At 46.6% G+C, this 12,462-nt stretch overlaps 1 protein-coding gene across 1 annotated transcript in view; it reads left to right on the top strand.

Annotated features, from left to right (window-relative positions):
* fra10ac1 (FRA10A associated CGG repeat 1) overlaps positions 1 to 12,462 on the top strand; it is a 64,970-nt gene that overhangs the window by 12,988 nt on the left and 39,520 nt on the right. The window contains exons 5-6 of the mRNA XM_038822046.1: positions 8,106 to 8,182; positions 11,749 to 11,832. Coding sequence (XP_038677974.1) covers positions 8,106 to 8,182; positions 11,749 to 11,832 — 161 coding nt within the window. The remainder of the gene's footprint in view (positions 1 to 8,105; positions 8,183 to 11,748; positions 11,833 to 12,462) is intronic.

Genomic DNA, 12,462 nt, shown 5'->3' with positions numbered 1-12,462 from the left:
TTTTCTTTTCGGGTTATGGTTATCTGCGGTTATTTATACTGTTTGATGGAGGGTGATGGTTGGGCACACTGTTAGTTGATAGCTAGTTAATTATTTTGTTATTTAAGTATGTAGTTAAGTATTTATGTATTTAGTTGCCATTGGGTATTTATATCGTTAAGTTGGGGAGACGGGACGGGGGGGAGCGGGTTGATTATGCGGGTCTTTCTCGGGGGTTTTAAGGGGATCTTTCACGGGCGCAGAAGGGGTGAACCGGGAGGAGTCGGAATGTGGCAGGAGCAGCCGGGTCAGCGGAGACCAGCTGACTCTCGGGAGTACGATGTGGGGTACATCGCGGCTAGGAGGGGTCCTAGCCAGGGGGGGAAGGGGGGGGGGGGGAAGGGGGGGGGGGGGGCTGGGGGGGGACACCGGGTTGCTGCTGGAAAGACCAGGGACGAGAAGGGGAGAGCCGGGGGGGGGGGGGGGGGGGGGCCATCGCTATGGGAAGCGGGTCAGAAAAGAAGGGATGACCCGGGGCGAGCAAGGGACAAGACATGGCTAATCGACAGGGAGTAGGGACGGGTCGCTCTGCGACCCGATTGATCACGTGGAACGTAAGGGGGCTGAATGGGCCGGTCAAAAGATCAAGGGTCTTCTCACACCTGAAGGGACTGAAGGCTGATGTAGCAATGCTGCAGGAGACTCATTTGAGGGTAGCAGATCAGGTCCGCCTGAGAAGGGGGTGGGTGGGACAGGTGTTCCACTCAGGCTTGGATATCAAGAACCGGGGGGTGGCGATTTTGGTGGGAAAGAGGGTGTCGTTTGTGGCGGCAGAGGTGGTGGCAGACAAGGAGGGCAGGTACGTGATGGTGAGGGGTAGGCTGCAGGGAGAGAATGTGGTACTGGTAAATGTGTATGCCCCGAACTGGGACGACGCGGGTTTTATGAGGCGCCTGCTGGGCCTCATCCCGGGACTGGAGGCAGGGGGCCTGATCATGGGAGGGGACTTTAATACGGTGTTAGACCCTGGGCTGGATAGATCGAGTTCCAGGACGAATAGGAGGCCGGCAGCGGCAGAGGTGTTAAGGGGGTTCATGGAGCAGATGGGAGGGGTAGACCCATGGAGATTTGGTAGGCCTAGGGCGAGGGAGTATTCTTTTTTCTCCCACGTCCACAGAGTGTACTCTAGGATCGATTTTTTCGTATTGAACAGGGGGCTGATACCGAGAGTGCAGGACACGGAGTACTCGGCCATTGCGATATCGGACCATGCACCACATTGGGTGGACGTGGACATGGGGGAGGCGCGGGACCAACGCCCGTTGTGGCGCCTGGATGTAGGGCTGTTGGCGGACGAAGAGGTGTGCAGAAGGGTGAGAACGGGCATTGAGAACTATCTGGGTACGAATGACACAGGTGAGGTGCAGGTGGGGACGGTCTGGGAGGCCTTGAAAGCAGTGATTAGAGGAGAGCTGATCTCCATAAGGGCACACAGAGAGAGGAAGGAGAGGCAGGAAAGGGAGAGGCTGGTGGGGGAGCTCCTAGAAGTAGATAGGAAATATGCGGCGGCACCAGAGGAGGGGCTATTAAGGGAGCGGCGTAGCTTGCAGGCCAGGTTCGACCTACTGACCACTAGGAAGGCGGAAATGCAGTGGAGAAGGGCGCAGGGTGCGGCGTATGAGTACGGGGAAAAGGCGAGCAGGATGCTGGCACACCAGCTTCGTAAGCGAGATGCAGCCAGAGAGATTGGGGGAGTGAGAGAGAGGGGTGGGGACGTAGTGCAGAAGGGGCAAGAGGTGAATAGGGTCTTTAGGGACTTCTATAGGGAATTGTATAGGTCTGAACCGCCGAAGAGGAGAGGGGGAATGAAGAACTTTCTCGACAAATTGGGGTTCCCAAAGGTACAGGAGGAGCTGGTGGAAGGGTTGGGGGCGCCGATAGAGCTGCAGGAGCTAATTAAAGGGATAGGCCAGATGCAGGCGGGGAAGGCGCCGGGGCCGGATGGGTTCCCGGTGGAGTTTTACAGGAAATTTGTGGACTTGGTGGGTCCAGTGCTGGTGCGAACCTTTAATGAGGCGCGCGAGGGGGGGGTTCTGCCCCCAACAATGTCGCAGGCCCTGATCTCCTTGATTTTGAAGCAGGACAAGGACCCGGTCCAGTGCGGGTCCTACAGGCCCATCTCCCTCCTGAATGTTGACGCCAAGCTGTTAGCAAAGGTCCTGGCAACCAGGATAGAGGACTGTGTGCCAGGGGTAGTCCATGAAGACCAGACGGGGTTCGTGAAGGGACGCCAACTTAACACAAATGTCCGGAGATTGTTAAATGTGATTATGATGCCAGCAGTGGAAGGGGAGGCGGAGATAGTGGTAGCGCTGGACGCGGAGAAGGCATTTGACAGGGTGGAGTGGGAATACTTGTGGGAGACGTTGGAAAGGTTTGGGTTTGGGGAGGGATTTATAGAACATAGAACATAGAACGATACAGCGCAGTACAGGCCCTTCGGCCCTCGATGTTGCACCGACATGGAGAAAAAAAAACTAAAGGCCATCTAACCTACACTATGCCCTTATCATCCATATGCTTATCCAATAAATTTTTAAATGCCCTCAATGTTGGCGAGTTCACTACTGTTGCAGGTAGGGCATTCCACGGCCTCACCACTCTTTGCGTAAAAAACCCACCTCTGACCTCTGTCCTATATCTATTACCCCTCAATTTAAGGCTATGTCCCCTCGTGCTAGCCACCTCCATCCGCGGGAGAAGGCTCTCGCTGTCCACCCTATCTAACCCTCTGATCATTTTGTATGCCTCTATTAAGTCACCTCTTAACCTTCTTCTCTCTAACGAAAACAACCTCAAGTCCATCAGCCTTTCCTCATAAGATTTTCCCTCCATACCAGGCAACATCCTGGTAAATCTCCTCTGCACCCGTTCCAAAGCTTCCACGTCCTTCCTATAATGAGGCGACCAGAACTGTACGCAATACTCCAAATGCGGCCGTACCAGAGTTTGGTACAGCTGCATCATGACCTCATGGCTCCGGAACTCAATCCCTCTACCAATAAAGGCCAACACACCATAGGCCTTCTTCACAACCCTATCAACCTGGGTGGCAACTTTCAGGGATCTATGTACATGGACACCGAGATCCCTCTGCTCATCCACACTACCAAGAATTTTACCATTAGCCAAATATTCCGCATTCCTGTTATTCTTTCCAAAGTGAATCACCTCACACTTCTCCACATTAAACTCCATTTGCCACCTCTCAGCCCAGCTCTGCAGCTTATCTATGTCCCTCTGTAACCTGCAACATCCTTCCGCACTTATCAAGTGGGTAAAACTGCTCTATTCAGCTCCGATGGCAAGTGTGGTAACAAACGGGAGGAGGTCAGAATATTTTGGGCTCCATCGAGGTACTAGGCAGGGATGTCCCCTATCTCCCTTACTCTTTGCATTAGCGATTGAGCCGTTGGCGATGGCACTGAGGGGTTCAGGGGGGTGGAGAGGACTGACAAGGGGAGGGGAGGAACATCGGGTCTCGCTCTATGCGGATGATTTGTTGTTGTATGTGGCAGACCCGGAGGGGGGAATGCCGGAGGTAATGGGGATACTAGCGGAGTTCGGGGACTTTTCGGGATATAAATTAAATCTGGGGAAAAGTGAGGTCTTTGTAATACACCCGGGAGACCAAGGGGAGGGAATTGGGAGGCTCCCCTTCAAAAGAGCAGTTAAAAGTTTTAGGTATTTGGGGGTGCAGGTGGCAAAGAACTGGGGGACCCTCCACAAGTTGAACTTTTCCAGACTGGTGGAACAGATGGAGGAGGAGTTTAAGAGGTGGGACATGGTGCCGCTGTCGCTGGCAGGGAGGGTGCAGTCAGTTAAAATGACGGTCCTCCCGAGGTTCTTGTTTTTGTTCCAGTGTCTGCCCATCTTCCTCCCCAGGGCCTTTTTCAAGAAGGTAACGAGTAGTATCATGGGGTATGTGTGGGCACATGGCACCCCGAGAGTTAGAAGGGTCTTTTTGGAGCGGAGTAGGGATAGTGGAGGGCTGGCGTTACCCAACCTTTCAGGATATTACTGGGCGGCAAATACATCGATGGTACGAAAGTGGATGATGGAAGGGGAGGGGGCAGCCTGGAAGCGCATGGAGAGGGCGTCCTGCGGCAACATAAGCTTAGGGGCACTGGTAACGGCACCATGGCCGCTCCCTCCCACGAGGTATACCACGAGCCCGGTGGTGGCGGCCACCCTCAAGATCTGGGGGCAGTGGAGGCGACACAGGGGGGAAGTGGGAGGTCTGATAGGGGCACCACTAAGAGGGAACCACAGATTTGCGCCGGGAAACACAGGAGGGGGATTCCAGAGCTGGCAGAGGGCGGGTATTAGACAACTGAGGGACTTGTTTATAGAGGGGAGGTTTGCGAGCCTGGGAGAGCTGGAGGAGAAATTTGGGCTCCCCCCGGGGAACACGTTCAGGTACCTCCAAGTGAAGGCATTTGCCAGACGACAGGTAGCGGGGTTCCCCGCGCTCCCCGACAGGGGGGTGAGTGATAGGGTGCTATCAGGGGTCTGGGTCGGGGAGGGGAAGATCTCGGACATCTATAAGATTATGCAGGAGGTGGAGGAGGTACCAGTAGAGGAGCTGAAAGATAAGTGGGAGTTAGAGCTGGGGGAACAGATAGAGGACGGGACATGGGCAGACGCCCTGGAGAGGGTCAACTCGTCGTCGTCATGTGCGAGGCTAAGTCTCATTCAATTTAAGGTACTGCATAGAGCCCACATGACGGGGACAAGGATGAGTCGGTTTTTCGGGGGTGAAGACAGGTGTATTAGATGTTCGTGAAGCCCTGCGAATCATGCACATATGTTTTGGGCATGTCCGGCACTGGAGGAGTTCTGGAAGGGGGTGGCAGGGACGGTGTCGAGAGTGGTGGGGTCCAGGGTCAAGCCAGGATGGGGACTTGCGATCTTCGGGGTTGGGGTGGAACCGGGGGTACAGGAGGCGAGGGAGGCTGGAATATTAGCCTTTGCGTCCTTGGTGGCTCGGAGGAGGATCCTGATTCAGTGGAGGGACGAAAGGCCTCCGAGTGTTAACACCTGGTTAAACGACATGGCAAACTTCATCCAATTGGAAAGGATCAAATTCGCCCTGAGAGGGTCGGTGCAGGGGTTTTTCAGGCGATGGCAACCCTTCCTAGACCTCTTGGATCAGAGATAGAAACTGAGGCCGTGACAGCAGCAACCCGGGAGGGGAGGGGAGGGCGGGAGGGGGGGGGGGGGGGGGGGGGACAAAGACGGGGGGGGGGGGGGGTGGGGGGGACGCGCGAGTAGGGGGGGGGACTTTTTTCTTTTTCTTGTTAAGTAGGGGGGTTTGATTTTGTTTTATTATAATTTAAATGTAAATGTAGGGGGGGTTAAAATGTTTGTATTTTGAAAAATTTCTTCAATAAAAATTATTTAATAAAAATGAATGACCCCCGGCTCACAGTCCTCTATGTGGCCAAGATCTTCGCCAACAGCTTGGCATCCACATTTAACAACGAGATCGGCCTATATGATCCACACTGAAGGTGAACCATTTGTTAAAGACAAATCAGTTTGTTGATGAGTTAACAGGGTTGATGGGGTAATACAATTTGTGGGCTGCAAAGGGACAGTGGCAGTATGGATAAAATTCTTCAGCGAACTGGAAGAAGGAGTGGTGGTATTTCCCATGGGGCTGCTGTTTTTAAAAAAACATATAACTGACTTTTTTTTAATTTCCACAACACCAAACATGGAAGTATTGTGAGCAGTACAGAGAATAGTGACTTCAAGAGAACATAGGCAGCTTGGTGGAACGGGGGACAAATGGCAGATAACATTTAATGCAGAGAATTGTTTTTTATTTACTTTTTTGTGGATGTCGCCAGCAGGGCCATTCTGAAGTCAGTTAAGAGTCAGCCCATCGTTGTCAGTCTGGAGGCACATGTAGACCAGACCAGGCAAGAATGGCAGTTTTGTTGCCCTTAACATTCATGAGCCAAATGCAGTTTTATGACGATCGATGATAGTTGCATGGTCACCCTTACTGAGACTCATTTTCAATTCTAGATTTTATTAATTGAATTTAAATTACACCAGTTGTCATGGATGGATTTGAACCATTGTCCCCAGAGCATTAGCCTGGGCTTCTGGATTCCACTCCATCGTCTCTCTGCAAAGTAATAAATTGTGGTCAAAAGAACAAGACAGGGCAATATAAAATAATGCAATTTTGAATGGGGTGTAAGAATGGGAAATGAGGGTTTCTGTGCACAAATTGTTGAAGGTCACAAGGTAGGTTGCAAAACTAGTTAAAAGGGCATACAGGATCCTGGGCTTTCTACAATGAGGTATGGAGCACAAAAGCAGGGAGGCTATGATGATCCTTCATGAAAACACTGCTTCAGCCTCACCTAGAGCATGATATCCAATTCTGGGCAATACATTTTGGAAGGATATGAAGACTTTAGCAATTGTGCATAAAGATTTGCAGGAAAGGCTCCAGGGATTTAAGTTACGTGGACAGATGGGAGAAGCTGGGGTTATTTTCCTTCAAAAAGAGGTTAAGATGAGATTTGATGAAGATGTAAAAATCATGGGTCGAGAGAAGAGGTGATAGATAGACACTGTACCTATTCATGGAAGGGTAGAGAACTGGAGGCCACAGATTTAATGTAATTGACAAAATAATCCAAGGTGACTTGAGGGAAAATAATTTAATGCAACAAGGTTATGATATGGAATGTCTGAAGTGTGATGGAGGCAGATTTAATCATGGCTTTCAGAAAGCAATTGGGAAGCAGCTGAAGAGAAACAATTGTGATGGAGATGGGTGGGGGGGGACTAACTAAATTATTCTTGGAAAGAGCCAGAATAGGCCAAATGGCCGTCTCCTGTACTGTAGCTAGTCTGTGATTCAGCACAGTGTTGGTATAGACTTCTAAAAACAACAGTAATTCAAATGCATATAATGCAATGTGTGGTGCTAGACATTCTGAAATTAGCAACCAGCCTGATAGGCCAGCACACAGCCCACCCTCACCACCCATTTCACTCCTAAATTGTTAAATTAGTGAGTGGAACTCCAAAGCTAAAGATGTTTAAGCTGAATTGGATGATAGTGGCAGCAGTCATTTCTATGGGAAAGGTGACGTGCTTCAGAGATATATTACAGAGAAGCAAAGTCAATGGTGCATGCTGGTTTCAAATACTATTGACCCAAAATGCCATTTCAGAATGATTGTTATTTCTGAAGAAATTAATCAGATGGTGGTTGCATTTCCACAAATCAAATTGGCTGTAAAAGCTCCACAGAGAAAGATGTCAACTCTAGTAGCTGATGTTGTCATAAAGGTACTGGATAGTTATTTCAATGCTGGAAAAACATCCATTGTCAAAGTCCTTCTTGTGGTTATGAGAAACAAGGTAAAGGAACACTGATATAATAATTGAAGGAAAATACTGAAGAAAGCAGAAGTTGTTTTTCAAACCACAGTTGTGGATGGCACTTCCTATTGCCTGTGATTGCTATAGTCCGAAAACAAGGGAGTTTGATGGCTACCAGATGGAAAAGACATCTATTTCCCAACAGATCATTTCTCTCTGCACAACAACAGTCAGGCAGTGGTAGCGTGAGCGATATAATTTTTTGCAGCAAGCTTTGGCAGACATGGAGATCTTGACTACGGAGATTGTGTCATCGTCTCCTGTTAACTATTCCAATTCTACAGTTCAAGTGTGCCTTTTTAAGCAGCTGGAATAATTTTTGTAAAACACAGTTCTCGATTTGTTGATGAGACCTTTAAAATTATGCTTTCTGTAGAGCTTTACACTGCTTCAAAATAACTACTGAGGATACCCTGTTGTTTGTTAACAGTTAAAACTTGTTTACTAGATGTACTACCCAACGATTATGTGTGCTGGCATTATACTTCTTGATAAGGTGCCAACCTTGGCTCAGTGGCAGCATTCATATCTGAGTCAAAAGGTTAGGGGTTCAAGTTCCAATCTTGTTTCTGTGTTGCATTCTAATTACAGAAGTAATATTGTGACATTTGCTGCCATCTGCAGAATTGTGACATTTTTCTTAACTTTTCAAGTATGCACGGCACAAGAAATACATCAATGACTATTTGTTATATTATGGTGGCTCAGTAGAAGACTTGAAGAGATCAACGTGAGTAATGTAACAACTACATTTTTCATGAGGATAATGCTTGATCTAATCTGTGTTCTGACACATCCGGTTGAAATAAAATGAACTTGAGAATGGTTCTCTAGCTATTCAGCAACATCATCCCAACTTCCTAAAAATGTTTCTACCTTAGACTACATTTCTTTTTAATGGGTTTTATACAACTTGACATTACCGCCTTTTCACTGATGATTCTGCTGGTAGAATGTAGTTGCAGACTGCACAGAATAGCCATAATCAGGAATAATTACAGTGCAAGTCAAAGGGAATACATTGTTCATATATAAAAATGCATACCTGAAAGGTGTATAAAGTTTAAATTTAGTTCTGAATTACAAACATTGCCAATACGTTTTGACTAAATATTTGGCTTTGTAAATGCAAAATGGTGCTTTGTTTCAAAAACAAAAGGAAATTATATTTTTACTATACACCTTTCAGCAGTTAATCTGTAAATAAATACAGAACAAACATATAGAAAGAGTATGCTAGTGACACAGGAGGTGGCCCAATTTCATACAGATGAACCCAGAGCTGTTCTGAACAGGGTAGGCCTTTGAGCCCATCAAACCTGTTCCATTATTCAATTAGCTCATGGCAGATCTATACCTTAAATCCATCAACCAGCTTGTTTCTGCAACTTTTAATACCAATGCCTAACAAAATATACCAATCTTAAGTTTTACATTTTTCAATTGGCCTAGCTTCAATGCTTTTGGGGAAATAATTTTACATTTTTGCTACATTTTGTGAAGAAGTGCTTTCTGACGTTATCCCTGAATGGCGTGGGTCTAATTTTAAGGTGATGCCCCCTTTTCTGGATACCCTCATCAGGGGAGGCAGTTTCTGTCTTTCGACCCTATGAATTCCTTTACTCATCTTAAAAACCTCAATAAGATCATTGTTCAACTTCTTCAAGGGAATAAAAACCTAGTCTACCCAACATCATAGAATCTAAGAATTTGCAGTGCAGGAGGAGGCCATTCAGCCCACCAAGTCTGCATCGGCCCTTGGAAAGAGCACTACTTAAGCCCCATGCCTCCACCCTATCCCCTTTATCCCCATAACCCAGTAACCCCACCTACCCTTTTTGGACACTAAGGGCAATTGAGAAGGGCCAATCCACCTAACCTGCACATCTTTGGACTGTGGGAGGAAACTGGAGCACCCGGAGGAAACCCACACACACGCGCGGAGAACGTGCAGACTCCACACAGACAGTGACCCAAGCCGGGAATCAAACCTGGGACCCTGGAGCTGTTAAGCAACTGTGCTAACCACTATGCTACCGTGCTGCCATCAACATGTCCTCATTATTTAAATCCGTTTAGTGCATTTATCATTCTGGTGAATCTGTGCCACACCTACCCCTAAGCCAATGTGTTCTCCCTCAAGTGGGAGGCTCAAAATTGTATGCAAAACTCCCAACTGGAGTCTAACATAACTTTCACCCTTTTTTTATTTCCACCTCTGTGGATGGGGGAGGTGGGGGGGTGTGGAAGGCCAACATTCTTATAGCTTTTTAAATTATTTTTCGTTGCATCAGTGCTTGAATTTAGAATCAGTTGAGTAATTTGTCTGCAGCAAGAACCACTAGATCACCAGCAACCAGCAAATTAAATTCAGAAAAAGGTATGTATGAATGATGCTTCAGTGTATTACAGATATAACGTGCAACTAATCTAAATAGAAAATTGCTGCAGAGAAACTAGTCCCTGATGTATATCTTGATGTCAGTCATCACAGTTTGTGCAGACAAAGTTCTAAAATAAAAACCTTAGCATTGCAGACAATGGGCGTAGTGTTGCTTCAGTTCAACATAATAATAATCTTAATTGTCACAAGTAGGCATACATTAACTCTGCAATGAAGTTACTGTGAAAAGCCCCTAGTCGCCACATTCTGACACCTGTTTGGGTACATAGAGGGGGAATTTAGAATGTCCAAATCACCTAACAGCATGTCTTTCGGGACTTGTGGGAGGAAACCGGAGCACCCAGAGGAAACCCACACAAACACGGAGAACATGCAGACTCCGTACAGACAGTGACCCAAGCCGGGAATCGAACCTGGGACCCTGGCGCTGTGAAGCAACAGTGCTACCCACTGTAAGGTTTAGTTTACCTTTGCTACCGTGCAGCCTTCTTAATATTTCCCTTCTGTCTATAATCAGTGTCGTTTAATTTCAATAAGGCTGATGTGTGTTCCCAAATCCTATGTTAGCGAGCACTCAATTTCAAAGTTACTCACTGCGGACTTTCATGTGTTTAAGAAAGGAGTATTATTTATTCTCTCACACCTCAAAGTGTAACACTGCGTTGATGACATATCACATGACACACGCAAATACTTCCATCAGTATTGAAACCAAACAGAATGGTTAGTGGTTGCATGTATCTTTGAGAGTGCAGTGAAAGAGGAAGCTTTTCCCAATTGAAGTTCAGATGGCTAGGGTCAACAATGGATTAACTGAAGGGTTCTTTTGAAGTATGGACTGCTCCGTAGGTAATGTAGACCGGTTCTGATGACTGTTGGAACTGGAACCCAATTTCATAAAGACGAACCCAGAGCTGTTCTGAAAGGGTGGAGGAGGCTTTAAGCCTCACAGGCCTTGAACTGGAGAGATTACACAGCCTTTTCTTTGCAGCTTTGTTGATGTTACTAGTGGTCTGTAGACTGCCCTGTCACTGATTTTTTTGAAAAAAGGATTTCAAAATCAGAGGGCAGTTTCAATCACATGATGGATGACCATTGATACACAATGGAAGGTGAATTATGGCCTTTCATAATGAAGAGGCTTTTCAATCACATGGTCAAATCACAATAGAAGGTAGATTGCGGTCTTTACCACTTCATGTGGAGAATCCATTTCGATAGCCCTCCTTTGTATGGCAGACCTGTATTCAAATTCCTGGAGTTTATTGTCCCTGCGTTTTGGAGTAAGCCTTGACAATAGTGGTGTGACATTCCACAGAGAGATGCTGTTTCGGCATGCACATTCAAGGGAGACCTCTGTCCATTATCCAATTTGCAACGTTCCAGAAAGCTTGCGAGGCCGTTCTAAGTTTCAAAAATCAGGCGACCCCTGGGCAGTTCATCAGAATCCATTTTAAAAGCAATGCAGCTTTTAAAAAACAATATAAATTTATGTTATATATGTGTATATATATGCCTGCACAGATATGAAAATAAGACTAAAAATGTTATAATTGAATCTTGTTTGAATTTCTCATATTGATAAATTTCAAACTTCAACATTTGACAGATAGTTCTCATTATCAGTGAGGTAAAGTGAGCAAAACTGTAGATGCAATGCGTTGTAAAGACATATATATACACCAGAAATCCTGCAGGGCTCTGTATGGCTTGTGTTGCTTGATAAATATATCTGTTTCTCATTACTACATTGCTGGTCCAAATTAAATACCTGTGGCCTTGATGTAATGTACCAATCCTGTTTTTGGACCCTTCAATGTGCTTTATTTTAGTTTTGCATTTTAAGCCTCCATGATTGCTGAGACGAGACGATTGTGCATTTTTGTTAACAGAGTGAATGATAAAACAGACCTGGACATGATAAAAGAAAACCATAGGTTTTTATGGACAGAGGATGATGAAGACGGTATGACTTGGTAATCAGAGCTTTTGTCTTTTAATCCTTTATAGTTACGTTAGTTACTGTTTATACTCTGCAACCTGCTGGAGAAAACATATGCTTAGGATAACAAACGGTATCGGGGAAAAATAATGCCTCCACAGCCCCAGATGATCATAGGCTGCTCTCCCCTTTGAGAGCAGACTGGTGGTGATTTAACCTAAGGGTCACCACATCCCAGGCGAGGGGCAAGGTTGAGAAGGCGGGGCCTTCATGAGTAACCTCAGCTGGTATGGGGATTGAATCCACGCTGTTGGCGTCATTCCGCATCACGAACCGGCTGTCCAGCCAAATGAGCTAACTGACCCCCTTTGGGGGTATTTTGTACAAATTCTGCGAGAATTATATAATGGAATTTTTAATGATTTAACAAAACTTGATGTACTGTTACAGAACATAGAACACTACAGCGCAGTACGGACCCTTCGGCCCTCGATGTTGCGCCGACCTGTGAAACCATCTGAAGCCTATCTGACCTACACTATTCCATTTTCATCCCTATGTCTATCCAGTGACCACTTAAATGCCCTTAAAGTTGGCGAGTCTACTACTGTTGCAGGCAGGGTGTTCCATACCCCTACTACTCTCTGAGTAAAGAAACTGCCTC

Source organism: Scyliorhinus canicula, chromosome 16, assembly GCF_902713615.1.
Source record: "Scyliorhinus canicula chromosome 16, sScyCan1.1, whole genome shotgun sequence".
NCBI classification, from domain to species: domain Eukaryota; kingdom Metazoa; phylum Chordata; class Chondrichthyes; order Carcharhiniformes; family Scyliorhinidae; genus Scyliorhinus; species Scyliorhinus canicula.
The sequence above is the reverse complement of the archived record's forward strand: the minus strand, read 5'-3'. Positions and strand labels throughout refer to the sequence as shown.